Source organism: Cervus elaphus, chromosome 1 (assembly GCF_910594005.1).
Source record: "Cervus elaphus chromosome 1, mCerEla1.1, whole genome shotgun sequence".
NCBI classification, from domain to species: domain Eukaryota; kingdom Metazoa; phylum Chordata; class Mammalia; order Artiodactyla; family Cervidae; genus Cervus; species Cervus elaphus.
In genome coordinates, this window is record NC_057815.1 from 21,479,630 (window position 1) to 21,502,489 (window position 22,860).

Genomic DNA, 22,860 nt, shown 5'->3' on the forward strand with positions numbered 1-22,860 from the left:
TTACTTTAACCTGTGCTTCCTGTTGCTTTTGGATACTGTCTATACGTAATTAAAAGATGCTTTCTCCTTGGAAGAAAAGCTATAACAAACCTAGACACCTATTACAATGCAGAGAAATCACTTTGCCAACAAAGGTCCATATCGTCAAAGCTATAGTTTTTCCAGTAGTCATGTATGGATGTGATTGTTGGCCCATAAAAAGGCTGAGTGCCAAACAATTGATGCTTTCCAACTGTGGTGCCAAAGAAAACTCTTGAGAGTTCCTTGGACTGCAAGGAGATCAAACCAGTCCATCCTAAAGGAAATCAATCCTGAATATTCATTGGAAAGACTGATCCTGAAGCTGAAGCTCCAATACTTTGGCCACCTGATGTGAAGAACTGACTCCTTGGAAAAGACCCTGATGCTGGGAAATATTGAAGGCAGGAGGAGAAGAGGACGACAGAGGACGAGATGGTTGGATAGTATCCCTGACTTGATGGACATGAGTTTGAGCAAACTCCGGGAGATAGGAAGGACAGGGAAGTCTGGTGTGCTGCAGTTCAAGGGACTGCAAAGAGTTGGACATGACTAAGTGACTCAGCGAAGGAACAACGGCCATATACAATGGGCTTCCTCAGCGAACCCTGCACCTCTGCCTGAATGTTAAACCAAAGTGCTTTGTTCATATCCTGACCCTGTCCACCTGTGAATGGCTACAACTAAGTAGAAATTAACACATCCCCTCCCTGAGGCTGGCCATGCTAGGAGATATTTGTAAGATTGATGGCCTTTTTACTTTACTTCCTCACCCCCTCCCACTCTGTGTTCTATAAAAGAAACTGTCATCCAGACCCAGATAAGGTGGTTATTTTGAGACACTAATCTCAAAGAAGATTTAAGTTCCTCTGCCATCTTCTTGGTCTGCCAGTTTTCAAATAAAATCGTTATTCCTTGCCTCAAGCTCTGTCTCCTGAATTATTGGCCTGTCACGCGGTGAGAAGACTGAGCTTGGACTTGCTAACACTTTTATCCTTTATCCAACATTTTTACTGTGAGCCTCAACCAAGATATCTATATTGCCATTTTGCCAGAAACAGAAGTCTCTGACTGGTAGTTCTATTTACTATTCTTATGGAGTTTCACTCTTTTCATTTCAAAAATGTGCCCTGTATTTAGTATTTTCTATATTATTGTAGAATATTTTAACATTTTGTGCTTGCATGCTAAGTCACTTCAGTCGTGTCCAATCCTTTGTGACCCTGTGGACTATAGCCCACAGGTTCCTCTGTCCATGGGATTCACTAGGCAAGAATATTGAAGTAGGTTGCCATTTCCTCCTCTAGGGGATCTTTCAGACCCAGGGATCAAACCCGGATCTCCTGTGTCTCCTGCATTGGTAGGTGGGTTCTTAACCACTAGTGCCCCCTGATAAGTCATTTTAATCTTTTAGTCCATATAATTTTCCTTCTCACGTTCATAATTAATTTGTCTAAATTTTCCCAGATGTCTTAAAGTTTTCTAACCTTCAGTTAAATCAAGTAAGTGGTCAGGAGCACAAGCAATTTTCATTAAAAAAAAAACCAGTAAAGTAGAGTGGTTAAGAGCATGAATTTTGGACCAAACTGTGCTGAAATTCTCATTGCCACTTAGCTGTGAACCCTGTACGTTGAACTTCCTTACATGTGATATGCAGGTGATAATAATAGTACCCTCCTGTTAGTATTAAAGAGAAAAACCACAGTCCCCAAATGGCATCACTTCTGCTAAAGACCATGATACCAAACCTAGATTTAATACCTAACCCAACTACAGTTTCAACCTTCCCCTGAAATGTAACCGTAGTCAACCATCCAGGAATTTTCTGGTCACTATTAAGGAGGTAATCTGTCACAGTGGATCCTGTCCATTCTCTCCCCACCCCCAAAAAGAATCCATTCTGTTCTTTTGCTAACAGCTTCCTCACCCCACACTTCCTTCCATTTAGCACAACCTCTCAGAGTGCTTTTCTGTTTTCTAGATGGGATGCTGCTGCCTGATCAGGACAAGCTGTCTCTGAGACCGGGATACTTGTTCTAGCTAGCTAAGTGTCTAAAGGCTTCACTTATCCCAGGAATTTGACATGTTCATCTCTACCTCCCCAGCGTCATGCATGGACCTAATGCATAGTGGGTAGGCCATAGCTGTCTTCGGAATGTTGTAAAGGTTAGACAAATGAAAGTGTCAATGAGTTAATGGATATGACTATGAAGATCAGGACAGGATTTTTTGACTGTGGCATCTTGCTTATGTGGTTACAGACAAGGTCCATGTGAAAACACCAGAAGATTTAAGTTCCTCTCAAACTCAACATAAAACAATAGTGAGATGTGGCTGATAAATAATTATAATATAACCTTCAGTTCAGTTCAGTCACTCAGTCGCATCTGACTCTTTGTGACCCCATGGACTGCAGCACGCCAGGCCTCCCTGTCCATCATCAACTCCCAGAGCTTACTCAAACTCATGTCCATTGAGTTGGTGATGCCATCCAACCATCCCATTCTCTGTCGTCCCCTTCTCCTCCTGCCTACAATCTTTCCCAACATCAATGTCTTTCCGAATGAGTCAGTTCTTCACATCAGGTGGCCTTGCTATTAAGTTAAAAAGAGCATGGAAAAAAAAAAAAAGGAAAAAAAAAAGAGCATGGAACTCAGAAGAAAAAAAGTTAATAGTGGATTCTTCACTCCTATGGTCAGTTTCCCAAGCATTCCAAATGCCATTCTCCATCCAAAGGAAACTTATCTTCCTTTCCAAGACAGACTCACATCCTTTTGTCCTATTTCTTCACATGGTTTTCTCCCACCCATAAAAAATGCTTTCCCTCTCATCCTTCATTTCTCTATTGCCCTTCCTGGAATTTTCTGCTGTTCTACAATCCCAGGCCCCATGCTCCCAACTTTTCTCTACACCCCCCAAACCTCTGCTACAACGTTATGGTGCTTATCTGTTTTAATTTGACATTTTCACTATTTTTGTGCTTGACTTCTTTATCAAAAGAATATCAGCTGTAAAGCACTGCTCAAAGGCAAGCAAATACCATTACTTTTGTTGTCCTTGCTTCCATGTACATTTCACAGCTATTAGATCATGATCTTCTAAAGGTCAGTAAGAGACTCTTGCCATTTACATTCTTTTATTTCTCTTTAACTTACACAGTGTACCTAGTTCTTTGTACCTGGACAAAGAACAAATGTTGCTTGTCTGATGGCTGACTCATATATATCTACAAGCCACAACAAGAGGATGTTAATACACTAGCAAGGAACAAGGGTATATACACACTCCAAGCCAGGAGCCAGGTTTTTGAAACATCTCTTAGTACACAGACATACAGATATATTCTCTGATTACATATTCTCATGTATATAAATTGAAAGAGTTAACCAACCAAGAATATGAAGAAATAACTTCCAGAAAGGGAAATACAGATGGCTAATGAAATACACAATGGTATGTCATCTTAGTTAATAAAGAAGGAAATGCAAATGGAACAAAATGAGACACCATGATTTGCCTACTACACTGGTAAAAGTCAAAGACATAGATAATGATCAGTGTCAGCAACAGTGGGAACGTAAATTTTAAAGAGCACTTTACAATACTGATAAAAATTTTAAAACACAGATTCCTTACTAAATAAGCCCACTTCTAAGAGTCTAGTCTTCAGAATAACTTTTTCCCTATTGCCAGGATGTTGGCTGAAGAATGTCCTTTGTGTCATTAAATTTATATCAGTAGTAATCAGAGAAAACCTAAATATGTCAAAAGTGAGATGTTCAAATAAACTATATTTATACCTCACACTCTGATGCTTCATGGCCATCACAAAGAATGAAGCACATCTATGTGTGTAGATATGGGGAAATGATCACAATATATTGTCAAATTTAAAAAGCAAGTTGCAAAGCAATAAATGTAGTATAATCTCTTTTTTTGTGGGGGAAAAAAACCATATGTTCTATGTTTCTAAGTTCATATAAGTACACAAGTTTCTACATAACTATGTGCAAAAACAGAAGTAAAAACAAACCTACAAACAAAAACAGAGGTCTGAAATCTGGAAACACCCAGCTGCTAATCGTGGTTACCCCTGGGGAGGAAAAACAGGAAAGGCTTTGCCTTTTATGTATTTCTGTGTATTGTTGAAACTTTCTTTCAACATTAACTTTGACTTTTTTGAAATAAAATAACAAACTCAATTAAAGCAGTTATAAAATGTTTAAAGATTTGAGAAAGTGTTACCGAGTCCAGGCTCCCTCTGCTTGCCGCAGGATAGGCCAATGAATCCGAGAGAGTAGGTGTTGAGGTAAGAAAGAGACTTTAATCAGGGAGCTAGCAGACTGAGAAGATGGCAGGCTAGTGCCTCAAAATAACCATCTTATTGGGGTCTGGATGCCAGGTTCTTTTATAGATCAGAGAGAAAGAAGCAATGAGGAACCAAAGACAAAAGGCAGAATAGAGAGGGAGAGGCAGTGGGGAAGTAAGGTGAAAGGGTCTTTCAGTCTTACAAAATAACTCCAAGGGAATGTCCAGCCTTTGGAAGGGGTGTGTTAATCTCTTTTATTCACAAGTGGGCAGGGACAAACCATCTCTCCACGAGCTGAACAGAGGCACTTTAGTTCCCAGTCAAGCAGAGGGGTGGGATCCTTCTGGCAAGCCATTGAGTATGATTATAATAATAAAAGCAAGTCAAAGAAACAGTCTCCAACATGGAGTCAGAATTGGCTTCCTCCCTGCAACAGACTAAAGCTAAAGTCTTTGACTGTGTGGATGACATTGACTATGCTAAATCCTTTGACTGTGTGGATCACAACAAACTGTGGGAAATTCTTAAAGAGATGGGAATACTAGGCCACCATACCTGTCTCCTGAGAAACCTGTATGGAGGTCAGGAAGCAACAGTTAGAACTGGACACAGAACAACAGCCTAGGTCCAAATTGGGAAAGGAGTATGTCAAGCCTGCTTCTGTAATGTTGCTTATTTAACTTTATGCAGAGTACATCATGCCAAATGCTGGGCTGGATAAAGCACAAGCTGGGAGAAATATCAGTAACCTCATATGCAGATGACATCACCCTTATGGCAGAAAGCGAAGAAGAACTAAAGAGCATCTTGATGAAAGTGGAAGAGGACAGTGAAAAAGCTGGCTCAGGTTGAGTGAAAAACTCAACATGGAAAAAACTAAGATTATGGCATCTGGTCCCATCACTTCATAGCAAATAGGTGGGGAAACAATGGAAACAGTGACAGACTTTATTTTCTTGGGCTCCAAAATCACGGCAGATGGTGATTGAAACCACAAAATTAAAAGAAGCTTGCTCCTTGGAAGAAAAGCTATGACCAACCTAGACAGCATATTAAAAAGCAGAGACATTACTTTGCCAACAAAGGTCCATATTGTCAAAGCTGTGGTTTTTCCAGTGGTCATGTATGGATGTGAGAGTTGGACTATAAAGAAAGCTGAGCACTGAAGAATTGATGCTTTTGAACTGTGGTGTTGGAGAAGACTCTTGAGGGTCCCTTGGACTGCGAGGAGAGCCAACCAGTCCATCCTAAAGGAAATCAGTCCTGAATATTCACTGGAAGGACTGATGTTGAAGCTGAAACTCCAATACTTTGGCCACCTGATACGAGGAACTGACTCCTTGGAAAAGACCCTGATGCTGGGAAAGATTGAAGGCGGGGGAGAAGGGGACGACAGAGGATGAGATGGCTGGATGGCATCACTGACTTAATGAGTTTGAGCATGCTCTGGGAGTTGGTGATGGACAGGGAAGGCTCATGTGCTGCAGTCCATGGGGTCACAAAGAGTCAGAGACTCTGAGTGACTGAACTGAACTTGATGACTGCAACAGAAGCAGTGATCAAATCTGCAAGAACTGCGTGCATGAATTATCTCTTTAAGTATTGTTTAGAATACTTATTCTAAACAGTTATTCACATATAGTCATGTCAGTTACTGAGGCCTTAAGTGGTAGCATAAAAAGTCATTTCCATGTTGTAGAAGAGGCAAGAAAGGAACAAAAAGAATTAAAATAAATTTCTTTCAACACTGTGGATGAAGAATGTCTCCGGTAATATCAGTAAGGAAAAAATGCTGCCATCACCAAGCCATCAGCAACTGCAGACACTCCCAAGTGTGTACTCTGAGGGAACTCAAGATGGGAGAGAACAGGGTACTGGCCCCAGATTTAAGATGCACATCAAAGGAATGGCTTCCATGGCCCAACTCTTGCGTCTTCCCCTATGCACATGAAGGTGTGCTCAGCTGCCCAGCGTGTCTGAGTCTTTGCAGCCCCGTGGATGCCTGCCAGGCTCCTCTGTCCCTAGAAAATCCTAAATTCATCCACTTGAGATGTCTGGGTTTTTTTTTAATTGATAGTAATCTTCTGATTTTCCAACTACCTGGTTTTTGCCAAAACTCACATATCCTGGCTACTTCCATACCTCTTTGGAACAAGTCCTCAGAGCTATCTGAGAGTCTGTCTCTCAGGTTTAAGTTCTTAGTAGGTGCACCAAATAAAACATAATTTTCAACTTTTAGATTGTGCCTTTTTTCCTCAGTTGATAATACTTTTCTTTAAAGAAGTTGACAAACCAAGCACAGGGCTCTCAGAAAAATTCACCTGATCATTGATTTGTGCTAGAGGCCACAAGTTCAAATTTCACAGGAGACAGACAAGCAGCAGAGATCAATTAGGCCAGGTGGGAATAAGTTACTAAAGGCCAGAGGGGCTGTTTGGAGAGGGTGTACTGCTTAAAGGCCATAGCGATTTCAAAACTCCAGCTAGTTGAAATTTTGCATCTGGTATTACCAGATCTTTCAATATTTCAAAGAAAATCAGAAACCAGAATTTTTCATAGCAATGTTGCAGGAACAGGGGCCCCTTCCAGGGCCCAAGAGTGGGCTCTTGTTTAATACTTGAAAATGAAATGTCTGAATTCATACTAAAAAGGAAAGAGGTTTTGCTGGAAAGGAACGCCCAGGGGCACAGAGCACTAGTGGAAGGGAACATAGGAGCACTGCTCTGCCGCCTGGCTCACAGCCTCACGTTCTGTGGTAGCAGGCTTCATTTCAAGGTCATCTCTGACTTAGGGTTCCTCCTGGTTGCTTCTGCATCACTCAGCCAAGATGAATTTCAGTGAGAAGGATTCTGGGAGGTTAGTAGGAAATATAGACTGGGGTCTCATCTCTGCATTTGACCTTTGCTCATTTTTTCTGGTTGGTGGTAGATTGTTAGTTCCAAGTTCCGTACCCAGACCTCCTGTTGTAAGACAACTCCTGTAGATGGTTAGGTAACTATTGTGCCTGGCCAGGGCAGGCAGTTTCAGTCAGTGGTTCCCCTAACAGCAATAAACTCAGGTTGTACATTTTAACAACCAATTCCTTTAAAACCTTAAACGCTATGTCGGTAGACATTGAGCAAACCAGACAAAACACACCTCCTAGCTGGATTTGGCCGACAGCCTCCCATCTGCCGTTTTTGGGTTTTACTTATTTTTGTCTTCACAGAGTTCCAGTGGACTAATTCTAACACGTCCTTCACCACCCAAACCAGTTCCCTCTTCTTCCACTAGCACTTTGGCCATCCTATTATAGAAAATCAGAGTTCAAAGATTTTTTTTTTTAATCGTATTTAAATCTCTCAATTTCTTATGGTAGCAAAATATATATAACATAAAATTTGCCACTTTAACCATTATATGTGTACAATTTGGTGTCATTAATTACAGTCAGAAGGTTGTGCAACCATCACCACTAGCTCTTTCCAAAGTTTTTTCATCACCCTAAACAGAAACTCTGTACCCATTAAACAATTAACTCCCCACTTCTTCCTCCCCTAGTCCCTGATAAATTCTAATCCATTCTCTGTCTCTATGAATTTGCCTATTCTAGGTAACTCACAGAAATGGAATCATACAATATTTGTCCTTTTGTATCTGTCTGATTTCACTTAGCATAATGTTTTCAAGGTTCATCTACATCACTGCATGTATTAGAACTTCAACTGAGTAACATTCCATTGTATGTTGTGATATTGTGATTTATATCAGGAAATAGGCTTTGGGTTGGCCAAAAAGTTCATTGGAATTTTTCCATAAGATGTTACAGAAAAACCCCAACAAACGTTTTGGCCAACATGACATTTGATCTTTGTTCCCATTTCTAGCACAGGAGTTTTAAAAACACTTGGCATCTTCTAAGTGGTGAGAGAAATAGAGGCTTCCTTTGTCACGTTAATGAGGTGATTTTTGGAATGCCTGTAGGTCAGCTAAGACTGGGTGCTGGTTGCCAGGGCAACCAACCCTGTGTTTGGAGGGCTGGCACTTTCAGCCCCTTGGCCTGGCCTTCAGGTAGAGGAGAGGGGCTAGATGTTGAATTATCACCCCATCTATTGATTTAATCAATTGTGACTATTTAATGAGGCCACCGTAAAGATTCAAAAGGACAGTTTGGAGAGCTTTCAGGTTGGTGACTCTGCCAGAGATTGGTGCGTCTGGAGAGGGCGTGACAGCTCAGCGCCCTTCCCCCATACCTTGCCCTGCACCTCTTCTGTCTGGTTGTCCCTGGGTTATATCCTTTGATAACAAAACCGTGATCTGGTACATTAAAGGGTTTCCTGAGTCCTGTGAACCACTCAAGCAAATGACCCAAACCCAAAGAGGGGATCATGGGAACCTCTGATTTATAGTCAGTTGGTCACAAGCACAGGTAACAACCTGGACTTTTGATTGGCATCTGAAGCCCAGGGCAGTCTTGTATGACTGAACCCCTGACCTGTGGAATCTGATTCTATCTCCTGGTAGGAAGTATCAAAACTGAGTTAAAATGTAAGACACCTAACTGGTATCAAAGCACTGTTTGTTGGGAAACTCTCTCTTGTTACCATGGAAGTGTTTTCAGAACCATTTGTATGCATAGAGCACATTTTGCTTACCCATTTCTCTTTGAATGGACACTTGGGTTGTTTCTACCATTTGAATATTATGAAAAATGTTGCTATGAACATTGATTTTAAAATATCTGTTTGTCATTATTAGAGAAATGCAAATCAAAACCACAATGAGGTACCATTACACACCAGTCAGGATGGCTGCTATCCAAAAGTCTACAAGCAATAAATGCTGGAGAGGCTGTGGAGAAAAGGGAACCCTCTTACACTGTTGGTGGGAATGCAAACTAGTACAGCCACTATGGAAAACAGTGTGGAGATTCCTTAAAAAACTGGAAATAGAACTGCCATATGACCCAGCAATACCACTTCTGGGCATACACACTGAGGAAACCAGATCTGAAAGAGACACATGCACCCCAATGTTCATCGCAGCACTGTTTATAATAGCCAGGACATGGAAGCAACCTAGATGCCCATCAGCAGATGAATGGATAAGGAAGCTGTGGTACATATACACCATGGAATTTTACTCAGCCGTCAAAAAGAATTCATTTGAACCAGTCCTAATGAGATGGATGAAACTGGAGCCCCTTATACAGAGTGAAGTAAGCCAGAAAGATAAAGAACATTACAGCATACTAACACATATATATGGAATTTAGAAAGATGGTAACGATAACCCTATATGCAAAACAGAAAAAGAGACACAGAAATACAGAACAGACTTTTGAACTCTGTGGGAGAAGGTGAGGGTGGGATGTTTCAAAAGAACAGCATGTATACTATCTATGGTGAAACAGATCACCAGCCCAGGTGGGATGCATGAGACAAGTGCTCCGGCCTGGTGCACTGGGAAGACCCAGAGGAATCGGGTGGAGAGGGAGATGGGAGGGGGGATCGGGATGGGGAATAAGTGTAAATCTATGGCTGATTCATATCAATGTATGACAAAACCCACTGAAATGTTGTGAAGTAATTAGCCTCCAACTAATAAAAAAATTAAAAAAAAAAATAAAAAATAAATAAAAATAAAAATAAAAAAAATAAAATAAAATATCTGTTTGAGCCCAATTTTTATTGTTTTGGGTATATACCTAGGCATAGTAATAGGCTGGGTAATATGAAATTCTATATTTGACTTTTTGAGGACCTGGCAATCTGTTTTCTACACCAGTCACCAGTCACATCATTTTACATTCCTACCAACAATGCATGTAAGTTCCTCATTTTTAAGATGAAGAAATCAAGGGCAAAACTGGTTAGATAGCTTGACCATAGATACAGAAAGTCAACTACAGATCTTATAGTAGCATGTGGCCATAGGCAGCCCCTGGCATACTGCCTTTGCTGTGTACAGTTAGCTCACTCCCTGTTACCAGGCAACGGTTACCATGAGACCATCAGTGGGCCTATTCAGCCAGCGTGAGTGGTGGCCATCAAGTGGAGAGCAAGGTAAGAGGCAGATTCGAACTTTCTCCCCAGGGTCATCCTGCTGGTGAGCTGGGGGCCCAGGGATAGGTTGGGGGCTGTGTCCTGCAGGGCTCCAGAACCCTCGCCTAGGTCAGCCCCTGACCGGGCCCAGGCCTTGAGCTGGTGGAGAGCTGCTTCAGCAGCAGCAGTGTGCAAAGAATGCAGGCTGCAGGACCTGGCCTGGGCAGGTTGAGAAGCCTGAGGGCCAGTTGAGTTGGGTGACTGACTCCCTCAACAATGACAACTGGGCCAGGTCTGGGGACCGGGCCCCGAGGGAGCTGCCAACTGAGCTCTGCCTCTTCAGCCAGGGCTCATCCCTTAGGGGGCGAAAGGTGTGCCTTGGGACCTTGCCCTTTCTCACCAGAACAGAGAATAACATTTATTTGGTGGAGATGAATAGAAACACTCTTACCTGACCATGACCTGACCTCAAAAAAAGAGGAACTGACACCAAGAACTTTGTTTGCAAGAACTACATGCCCCTCCCTCACCTTTTCCGTAAAAGGGCTTTGCTGAGAGCTTTCAGGGAGTTTGAGGTTTCTAAGGCATGAGCCACCCATCTCCTTACACGGTCCTCAATAAGCCTTTCTCTGTTCCAAACTCCAATGTTTTGGTACTGTTTGGCCTCACTGTGCTCAGGCACACAGGCTTGTGTTTTGGTAACAAGCTGACAAGAGAAAGCAAGTATCTTGACTCCTAGTAAACTCTCTTTAAAAGGTTAACTCTACTAAGATTTAACTCATATGTTCAGGCTAATGACAGCACTATTTATACAAAGAGTGGGCCACTGGAAACAGACCAGTAGATATATTGGAGGAAACAAAAACAGTATTGGAGGAAAGAATTTCAATTAAGTTCTGGATTTTCCTCTCCATGTGGAGAGAATTTTGTTTTGTTCTTTTCTTCAGGCCTAAGCTCTGAGAGAAGATAAAGTCATACTTGTCTTTAGCCTGATACCTAACTATAGAATAATCATAGAAATATTTTTGGATCACTATTAGTCTTACCATTCTAAACTAAGGGCCTTAAAAAAAAATTTCCTTGAAATGCAGCAAATATTTATTTTAGAGGAGTTGGAAAATTCAGAAAAGTAGAAAGGAAAAGACAAGGGCACCTGTTGTTGTTCAGTTGCTAAGTCACGTCTGACGCTTTGCAACTCCATAGACTGCAGCACACCAGGCTTCCCTGTCCTTCACTATCTTCCTGAGTTTGCTCAAACTCATGCCCACTGAGTCAGTAATGCCAACTAACCATCTCATCCTCTGTCGCCCTCCTCTCCTTTTGCCTTCAAGCTTTCCCAGCATCAGGGTCTTTTCCAGTGAGTTGGCTCTTTGCATCAGGTGCCCATAGTACTGAATCTTCAGCTTCAGCATCAGTCCTTCCAATGAAAATTCTGGGTTGATTTCCTTTAGAATTGACTGATTTAATCTTCTTGCAGATTAAGGGACTCTCAAGAATCTTCTTCAGTACCACAACTCAGAAGCATCAATTCTTCAGTGTTCAGCCTTCTTTATGGTCCAACATGTACAAGCATCTATACACGACTACTGGAAAAACCATAGCTTTGACTATACAGATCTTTGTTGGCAAAGTGATGGCTCTGCTTTTTAATAAGCTGTTTAGGTTTTCCATAGCTTTTCTTCCAAGGAGCAAGTGTCTTTTAATTTCATGGCTGCAGTCTCCATCTGCAGTGATTTTGGAGCCCAAGAAAATAAAATCTGTTACTGTTTCTACTTTTTCCCCTTCTATTTGCCATGAATTGATGGTACCAAATGCCATAATCTTAGTTTTTTTCATGTTGAGTTTCAAGCCAGCTTTTTCACTCTCCTCTTGCACCCTCCTCAAGAAGTTCTAACTTCCTCTTCTCTTTCTGCCTTTAGAGTGGTATTATCATCTGCATATCTGAGGCTCTTGATATTTCCCCCAGCAATCTGGATTCCAGCTTGTGCTTCCTCCAGCCCAGCATTGCTCATGATGTACTCTGCATGTAACTCAAATAAGCAGGGTGACAATATACAGCCTTGTCCTACTCCTTTCCCAATTTTGAACCAGTCAGTTGTTTCATTTCTGGTTGTAACTGCTGCTTCTTGACCTGAATATAGCTTTCTCAAGAGACAGGTAAAGTGGTATTCCCATCTCTTTAAGAATTCTCCACAGTTTGTTGTGATCCACACAGTCAAAGGCTTTCATTTAGTCAATGAAGCAGAAGTATGTGCATATATAGAGCTAGATATAGATACATAGATATATAGATATGTTTGGAATTTCCTTGCTTTTTCCATGATCCAACAAATGTTGGCAGTTTGATCTCTAATTTCTCTGCCTTTTATAAACCCAGCCTGTACATCTGGAATTTCTTGATTTGTGTACTGCTGAAGCCTAGCTTGAAGGATTTTGAGTATAACCTTGCTAGCATGTGAAATGAACACAACTGTATGGTAGTTTGAACATTCTTTGGGATTGGAATGAAAACTGACCTCTTCCAGTCCTGTGGCCCTTGCTGCCTAGAAAGCCAGAAAAATAACTATTAACTTTTCAGTACTTTTTTCCAGGCTTTCCCCCCCTAAATATGGCGTTTTTGTTTGGTAGATATGGCTGAAATCATAGAACCTTAAAGCTTAAGAAAATTATTACAATTTGGGAAGCAAGCTTAAAAAACAGAATAAGGATAAATGAAGATTTCAAGGTTTAGGAAAGCACCCAACATAGAGTTAGGACTCCTTCCTAGCAAGTCACGGCCCTCACTGTCTTATGACACTCCTTTTGGTGGCATGTTCTTATTTACCTGTCCACATGGAAATGTGTCATTTATCTAAATGTATAAGCTCCGAGGACATGGCCACACATTATACTATTTTGTTTCTTCCTCCATGCCATGCAGAGTGCTACAAACACAGTAGGTCCTCAGTAAAGAATTTCTGAATGCTTATTACTGATTTCAGACCATCTTCAAAGTTAACACTCCTCAGACGCTCCATTAAGGGTAATCTAACCCAGGACCTGCAGGACCCAGTCTTGTCAGGGCTTCACATTCTGTGACCTTTGGTTCAGTAATCAAAGATCATTTAAAATCTTCTGGGAGGCTTCCCTGGTGGCTCAGTGGTGAAGAAACTGCCTGCCAATGCAGGAGGCACGGGTTCGATCCCTGGGATGGGAAGATCCCTCATGCCTCAGAGCAACTAAGCCCGTGTGCCGCAACTAGTGAGCCTGTACTCTGGAGCCCAGCAACTGCAACTACTGAGCCTTCACACCATGACTCCTGAGGCCCATGTGCCCTAGAACTCATTTCTCCAGCAACAAGAGAAGCCACCGCAAGGAGAATGTACTGCAACTAGAGAGTAGCCCCCACTCACGGCAACTAGAGAAAAGCTTATGTAGCAATGAAACCCCAGCACAGCCCATAAATAAAAAATAATTGATTGATTTAAAATAAAGGCATCTGAATCTTTACTTCCATCACTTGAATGCTATGGGAAATTCAATCTGTAACCCATAATAACACTTCTTAAAACCTCCTTTGCCCCATTTTTTTCACTTCAGTACATCTCAAGTCCATGGCTGACTTAAAGCCCCCATCTCAAAATCTTCACCAAAAATTCTCTCTCAACTTCATCCCCTGTGGTTCTTGGTTTCACGTTTCTTCCCCTTTAACTTCAATTTCTTCTTCCTTTCAGCCAAAAATTACAGCCGTTAATATCGTTTTGGTGTTCTCTTATTTCTTTTTCTTACTCTTATTTCTTCAGCTCAGCCCCCTCTCTCCTCAGGCTCTGATTTTGCATCAGGAAAGCTCAGGAATGGAGCTGCACACTCAGCCCCTCTCTCGGAAGGAGACCCAGAAGTTAGGACTGGGGGACAAGGAGGCAGAGAATGTGGGAGAAGCCATAAGTGTTTATAAGGTACTGTCTTTTCTTTTATTCTCATCACATGATGAAATTCTCACATATTAACTTACTTGGGGTGGACTACATGAAAGTTCTTTGGAAAAATATGTGGCAAGTTGTAAAGGTAAAATGATGAAATTTTCTTTGATAAAGGAGGTCACTACCAACTCACCCTCTCCTCCTTAGGATGTCACCTTGAAGGTATATGATAGGCCTGAAAAGTAGGATCTGCTCTTTTGGTCTTACAAAACAGTCACAGGACTTCTGACCCTTGAAACTGCAAACATTCCTCTGGAATTAGCTCAGAGGTCTCTCATGGGTATAATAAGATAATTACAAGGTATATCATCTTGTCTCTGAGAGATAAGTTTTCATTTTTCTCTTTTTTACTTTTTGAATATACCTGTGTGAAAATCGTTGTGATATCTGATATGCATGTTATCACTGATAATGCTTACTCAATAGTAAAATTACATTCTCTCTTCTATACTGGTATAGAGCATGGGTTCCCAACCAATGCCAGTCCATGGCCTGTTAGGAACTAGGTCATACAGAAAGAGGTGAGTGGCAGGCAACTGAGAGCCACTCCCCATAGCTCATTACCCGCCTTACTGCCTGAGTCCCGCCTCCCATGAGATCAGCATTAGATTCTCAGAGGAGTGAACCGTACTGTGCTTGAATCATCCCCAAACCAACACTCACCTCCCCACCTTTCAAGGAAAAATTGTCTCTCACAAAACTGGTGCTTGATGCTAAAAAGATTGGGGATTGCTGATATCAAGGGGTCTTTTGTTGGAGTCTTTGCTACCTTTCCCCAGCACTATGATATGGCCTTCCAAACAACCGTGACATGTATTTAACTATAATTCTTATTTGATCTCTTCCTCCAGTTCAGTTAATACCCAAAGTGCACTCCTGTGGAGTGAGAGCAAATTCAGGTAATACCCAACACTGCTTGACATGAGTCAACAGGTACCAACAGATAATCACCGAAACTTTTTGCTTTCCCCAGCTATCTCTGCATGCATTCTTGATGGAGTTTGCTGTAAGACTCCAAAGGACAGGAGGACGGTAGAACCAAGTTCAGAAAGTATGACTGAATGTTCCAGGACAAGGGATATGGAGCTACCATTCATTTAGTTCTGAAGCCACAAAACTAGGATTCTGCCTTAGTTCTCTTTTCCTCAAACAAAACATCTGATTGACTCCACACTCAACCCACATGCCCAATGCATTCAGTTCTTCCATTTTCACTACTTCTACCCTCGTTCAAGGCACCATGCCACAGCCTCCTAACTGAACTTCCTGTTTCTACTCACTTGTCTCTATAGCAGCTGGTGTAACCATTTTAAAAATATAAACCATAACATGCTAATGCCAACTTTTTAATGGTTTTTCATCATATTTAAATTAACACCCAACTCCTCACCTGTAAAGTCCCAAGCCTCATCTTACATCTCTTTGCTTCAGCCACACTTGCTTGCTTTCTGTTCCCCCGACACACCAAGCTTATATAAAATGTACTTCCCCCTGGTTTTCACATGGCTCTTTTTAAGACTCAGTTCAGTTCAGTTGAGTCACTCAGTCGTGTCTGACTCTTTGTGACCCCATGGACTGCAGCTCGCCAGGCCTCCCTGTCTTTCACCAACTCCCGGAGTTGACTCTAAGTCATGTCCATCAAGTCGGTGATGCCATCCGACCATCTCATTTAAGGACTCAGCTGAACTTTTACCTACTTACAGAGGACTTACCTATTTATTCTAAAGTAACTGCCCAGTTGTTTTCCATCACAATCTTGTGTTTTGTCAGTATGACACTTTTCTAGTTGTTTCTTGAATATATGTGCGTGTTTTCAATTGCTCAAACTTTTGTTGAATGAATGAATGGTAAGCCTTACTCTTCTGTTTCCTAGATGGGAGAGGAAACACTGAGCAAGAATTAAGAGCCTAAGAACTTTACATCAGATTTTTCTTTAACTTCCTCACAACAGCTATTTTATTTACTTCAAATTCTCCACCATTATTAACCCTTACTATAGAATGGCCTGGGGATTTAGGCAACTAACTCCATATGAAGGGTTGAAGAAATAAAAACACCAAATAATGGGATCTGTGGCAGTGACTTTAAACAGGAAAGGAAAGTGTGCCAATTCCTAACAGCTTCCTATAGAGAAGAAATAGAGCCGAAGTGGGAGCTGATAAACAACCCGGGACTAATGCCCATGGAACTTCCATTGGAAATGCCCATGGAACTTTCTGGTGCCCATCACCTGAAGTCTCTGAACTCAGACCTCACCTTCCTACTGCCTCACACAACAGAATCCTGCTCGCATCCATGCTGAACAGTCTCCATCACCACCTCTCCCAACCAAATCCTTCAGATTCAGACACAGCTCTCCAATCCCTTTTTTTTTTTTTTTTTAACCCTTTGGTGGGGGGCGGTGGGGGACTGGGTCTTAGTTACTGCCTATGGGATCTAGTTCATTGATTGAACCCAGGCCCCCTGCATTAGGAGCTCAGAGTCTTGGCCACTGGACCACCAGGGAAGTCCCTTCAATTCCTTTTTGAGAAGTCAGTCCTTAAAACCTTTAATCCACTAAGAACTTTCTTCTCTGACTTCCTTATTTCAAAAGGAAAATCCAGTAGGAATTCATTGGTCTTCCTTCGGTTTTCTTTACCATAACTTGTCCATTTGGGTTTTGTTTTGTTTTGCTCTATTGTTACTTTTAAATATTCATTGGAAGAACTGAAGCTGAAGCTCCAATATTTTGGCCACCTGATGCGCAGAGCCAATTCACTGGAAAAACCCTGATGCTGGGAAAGATTGGGGGCAGGAGGAGAAGGGGATGACAGAAGATGAGATGATCGGATAGCATCATCGACTCAATGGACATGGGTTTGAGCAAACTCCAGGAGATGGTGAAAGACAGGGAATCCTGTCTTTCAGGAGGCACTGCAGTTCTATTATTAAGACAGGAAGCACTGCAGTCCATGGGGTGCAAAGAGTCAGACACAACGGAGCAACTGAACAGCAACAATTTTTACTTTTACTTTTGTCTTAATCTTAGAATCCTATATAGCATCAAACACAAGATACCAGTAAGAGTTTTTGTTTTGGTTTGTTTGGATTAATGAACAGATTCACACTCTGGCTGCAGTTTGTACTCTGAAGGGAAAAAACATGAAGATAAAACTAAAAGAAGAGGGAAGAAGGAGGTGTGACAAAAAGAGGGGCTCTAATATATAAGGAAAGGAAGTGGGGTACAAAAGAGGGAAGACACCCCAAAATCAGCTTTCGTTGTGAAGACTTGATCACAGTTTCTAACACATTGTCAATCTGCTAAAATGGAAGTCGACAGGAAATAGGCAGAATCAGGGAAAGGGCCACAGGCCAACTCCCACTCTTGTGTTAAATTTTCCACTGCCTTGCCTTATTTGCAGTTACCTCTCAGTCTTAAAGTCAGGCAGATTCTGATTTGTTCTTCGTGCAAGTATGGCTTTCTCAACAGAATGATTTGTATATAGGTAGAAAGTAATAATCATCTGTAGACATCAAACCAGATGAGCCTTCCTCTCTCACCTCTTTTTTTCACAAATAAAAATTTAGTGTGGGATATACACACGTTTTGGTGGGAAAACATGAACTCTCAATAACTTTCGTATAGTCATAATAGAAGCAGTTTCTGTCATTCCTATCCAGAAATGAACTCACTCTGAAACCACTCACTGGGTCTATCATTTTATGTGATAGCTAGATCACAGTTATTCACTGCTATTTCCTAGCACGTAGCACAGTGTCTGCTACATGTCATGCATGTAGTAAGTTTTTGTATATTTTCTGATAGAGTGAAATAATAAATGGTAGTTCCAATCTCTGGTACACCCCTAGGTGATCTTAAATCAAAGATACAGACATATGGGAAATACAGGATGGTTTTTTTGAAAAGGGCATAGTTGAGGGAGAGGAGTACCAGAGCTTTGCTGCTCTGTTTATCTCTATCTAAAATTCATTCCATGAATAGAAACCAAATGCCTTCTATGTGACAGGAAGTGTGTTATGCCCTGAGGTACAAATATAAAGACACAGACCCTGGCTCCAATGTGTGCTTTTCCATTATCCCATCATAGCCTCTAATCACATTCTCTTAGATACTAGGCTGTAACTGTCACTATATCTGTCTTGCCACTATACTAGAAGTTCTGTTAGGACCCAGCCCATCACACAGCAAGCACTAAATAATAGCTGGTAAAGCATCTAATGGAGATTGTAGCCTCCCAAGGGAAAAGGACATAACCAACCATAGTTGATTCAAGTTGTGAGAAAGTCAGGATTCTTAGTTGTGAGAAAGAAAAGCTGACTCTGGCTGAGACAGCAGAAAAGGAGCATGTTGAAGATACTGGGTGGCTCTCAGAATTATCAGAGGGTAAAGAGAATCATCACAGAGGTTAGGCCTCCAGAAATGATGCACAAAACCAGCAGAACTAGACCAGTGAGGAAACCGTCTCCATTGCAGCTCCCCACCAACGCCACTTCTGCATCAGAAACTCAGTCTTGTAACCCTGGAGAAACTGCTGCTGCTGCCAGGGCTGCCAACAAGGACAGCCACCTCTAGAGCTACTCTATCAAATGCCAAAGAACCAGAGAGCATCTCTTGTTCACGGAGAAATGAACCAGCTGCTGGAAAGGCAGGCTGAGCCCGGATTGTGAAATGCTTGGACAGATGGGTAGGCAGACATCAGCACAACTTATTCCTAAAGCAGATTCCCAATTAAATGGGGGCAGTGCTAGTCACTGTCATGTCTGACTCTTTGTGACCCCATGGACCGTGGCCTGCCAGGCTCCTCTGTCCATGGAATTCTCCAGGCAAGAATACTGGAGTGGGTAGCCATTCCTTTCTCCAGAGGATTCTCCCCACCCAGGGACTGAACCTGGGTCTCCCACATTGCAGGCAGATTCTTTACCATCTGAAACAACTAAAGAAAGCTAAATCTGCAGTGCTTGCTTTTTGTATTTCCACATATGGTTGAATCAACAGATGAAAGTCTGTAAATTCAGAACAGAACTGCCCCCAGGTAAACTCTATGATTAGTCATGTCTACAGTTCAGTCAGTTCAGTCACTCAGTCTTGTCGAATTCTTTGCTACCCCATGAACTGCAGCATGCAAGGCCTCCCTGTCCACTCTGTCCATCACCAACTCCCGGAGTTTACCCAAACTCATGTCCATTGAATCAGTGATGCCATCCAACCATCTCATCCTCTGTCATCCCATTCTCCTCCTGCCCTCAATCTTTCCCACCATCAGGGTCTTTCCCAATGAGTCATCTCTTTGCATCAGGTGGTCAAAGTACTGGAGTTTCAGCTTCAACATCAGTCCTTCCAAAGAACACCCAGGACTGATCTCCTTTAGGATGGACTGGTTGGATCTCCTTGTAGCGCAAGGGACTCTCAAGAGTCTTCTCCAACACCACAGTTCAAAAGCATCAGTTCTTCGGAGCTCAGCTTTCTTAATAGTCCAACTCTCACATCCATACATGACTACTGGAAAACCATAGCCTTGACTAGACAGACCTTTGTTGGCAAAGTAACGTCTGTGCTTTTTAACACGCTGTCTAGGTTGGTCATAACTTTCCAAGGAGTAAGCATCTTTTTATTTCATGGCTGAAAGAGCCACTTTGATCAAGAGGCTCTTTAGTACTTCTTCACTTTCTGCCATAAGGATGTTGTCATCTGCATATCTGAGGTCATTGATATTTCTCCCAGCAATCTTGATTCCGGCTTGTGCTTCCTCCAGCAGCATTTCTCATGATGTACTCTGCATATAAGTTAAAAAAGCAGGGTGACAATATACAGCCTTGACGTAATCCTTTTCCTATTTGGAATCAGTCTGTTGTTCCATGTCCAGTTCTAACTGTTGCTTCCTGACCTGCATACAGGTTTCTCAAGAGGCAGGTCAGGTGGTCTGGTATTCCCATCTCTTTCAGATTTTCCACAGTAATAAACTGTGATCCACACAGTCAAAGGCTTTGGGATAGTCAATAAAGCAGAAGTAGATGTTTTTCTGGAACTCTCTTGTTTTTTTGATGATCCAGCAGATGTTAGCAATTTGATCTCTGGTTCCTCTGCCTTTTCTAAAACCAGCTTGAACATCTGGAAGTTTGCGGTTCACATATTGCTGAAGCCTGGCTTGGAGAATTTTGAGCATTACTTCACTAGCGTGTGAGAGGAGTGCAATCGTGTGGTAGTTTGAGGTTCTTTGGGATTGCCTTTCTTTGGGATTGGAATGAAAACTGACCTTTTCCAGTCCTGTGGCCATTGTTGAGTTTTCCAAATTTGCTGACATATTGAGTGCAGCACTTTCACAGCATCATCTTTTAGGATTTGAAAGAGCTCAACTGGAATTCCATCACCTCCACTAGCTTTGTTTGTAGTGATACTTCGTAAGGCCCACTTGACTTCACATTCCAGGATGTCTGGCTCTAGGTGAGTGATCACACCATCGTGATTATCTGGGTCGTGAAGATCTTTTTTGTATAGTTCTTCTGTGTATTCTTGCCACCTCTTCTTAATATCTTCTGCTTCTGTTAGGTCTATACCATTTCTGTCCTTTATTGAGCCCATCTTTGCATGAAATGTCCCCTTGGTATCTCTAATTTTCTTTTTTTTTTTTTTCTCTAATTTTCTTGAAGAGATCTCTAGTCTTTCCCATTTTGTTGTTTTCCTCTATTTTTTTTTTTTGTCTTTTATTTATTTTTTTTTCCATTTATTTTTATTAGTTGGACACTAATTACTTTACAATATTGTAGTGGTTTTTGTCATACATTGACATGAATCAGCCATGGATTTACATGTATTCCCCATCCTGATCCCCTCTCCCACATCCTTCTCCACCCGATCCCTCTGGGTCTTCCCAGTGCACAAGCCCTGAGCACTTGTCTCATGCATCCAACCTGGGCTGGTGATCTGTTTCACCCTTGATAATATACATGTTTTGATGCTATTTTCTCTAAACATCCCACCCTCGCCTTCTCCCACAGAGTCCCAAAGTCTGTTCTGTACATCTGTGTCTCTTTTTCTGTTATAGGGTTATCGTTACCATCTTTCTAAATTCCATATATATGCGTTAGTATACTGTATTGGTCTTTATCTTTCCGGCTTATTTCACTCTGTATAATGGGCTCCAGTCAGACGAACGGATAAGGAAGCTGTGGTACATATACACCATGGAATACTACTCAGCCATTAAAAAGAATTCATTTGAATCAGTTCCTCTATTTCTTTTCCTTTTTTTTTTTTTTTTCTATTTCCTCTCCACATCCAAGTTAAGGAGTGGCAGCTCCACTTTGTTGGAGCAGGCGTGAAGAGATACTCCACGTCCAAGGTAAGAGAAATCCAAGTAAGAAGGTAGGCGCTAGAAAGGGCATCAGAGGGCAGACAGACTGAAACCACAATCACAGACAACTAGCCAGTCTGATCACATGGACCACAGCCTTGTCTAACTCACTGAAACTGAGCCATGCCATGTGGGGCCAGCCAAGATGACTGGGTCATGGTGAACAGGTCTGACAGAATGCGGTCCACTGGAAAAGGGAATGGCAAACCACTTCAGTATTCTTGCCTTGAGAACCCCATGAACAGGGGTATGAAAAGGCAAAAAAGATAGGACACTGAAAGATGAACTCCCCAGGTCAGTAGGTGCCCAACATGCTACTGGAGATCAGTGGAGAAATAACTCCAGAAAGAATGAAGGGTTGAAGCCAAAGCAAAAACAACACCCACTTGTGGATGTGACTGGTGATAGAAGAAAGGTCCAGTGCTGTAAAGAGCAATATTGCATAGGAACCTGGAATGTTAGGTCCATAAATCAAGGGAATGTTAGGTCCACAAATCAAGGCAAATTGGAAGTGGTCAAACAGGAGATGGAAAGAGTGAATGTCGACATTCTAGGAATCAGCAAACTAAAATCGACTGGAATGAGTGAATTTAACTCAGATGACCATTATATCTACTACTGTGGGTAGGTATCCCTTCGAAGAAAGGGGTAGCCATCATAATCAACAAGAGTTCAAAATGCAGTACTTGGATGCAATCTCCGTAACAGCAGAATGATCTCTGTTCATTTCCAAGGCAAACCATTCATTCAGTTCAGTTCAGTCGCTCAGTCGTGTCCAACCATTGCGACCCCATGAACAGCACGCCAGGCCTCCCTGTCCACCCTGTCCATCACCAACTCCTGGAGCCTACTTAAACTCATGTTCATTGAGTCGGTGATGCCATCCAACCATCTCATCCTCTGTCGTCCCCTTCTCCTCCTGCCCTCAATCTTTCCCACCATTAGGGTCTTTTCAAATCAGTCAGCTCTTCACATTAGGTGGCCAAAGTATTGGAGTTTCAGCTTCAACATCAGTCCTTCCAATGAATACCCAGGACTGATCTCCTTTAGGATGGACTGGTTGGATCTCCTTGTAGTGCAAGGGACTCTCAAGAGTCTTCTTCAACACCACAGTTCAAAAGCATCAATACTTCGGTGCTCAGCTTTCTTTATAGGCCAACTCTCACATCCATACATGACTACTGGAAAAACCATAGCCT

General features: G+C 42.0%; 1 protein-coding gene across 1 annotated transcript in view; it reads left to right on the plus strand.

Annotated features, from left to right (window-relative positions):
* Nucleotides 1-22,860, plus strand: part of TMEM123 (transmembrane protein 123) — a 115,631-nt gene that overhangs the window by 14,294 nt on the left and 78,477 nt on the right. The window contains exon 4 of the mRNA XM_043884865.1: nt 14,133-14,285. Within this exon, the coding sequence (XP_043740800.1) occupies nt 14,133-14,285 (153 nt within the window). The remainder of the gene's footprint in view (nt 1-14,132; nt 14,286-22,860) is intronic.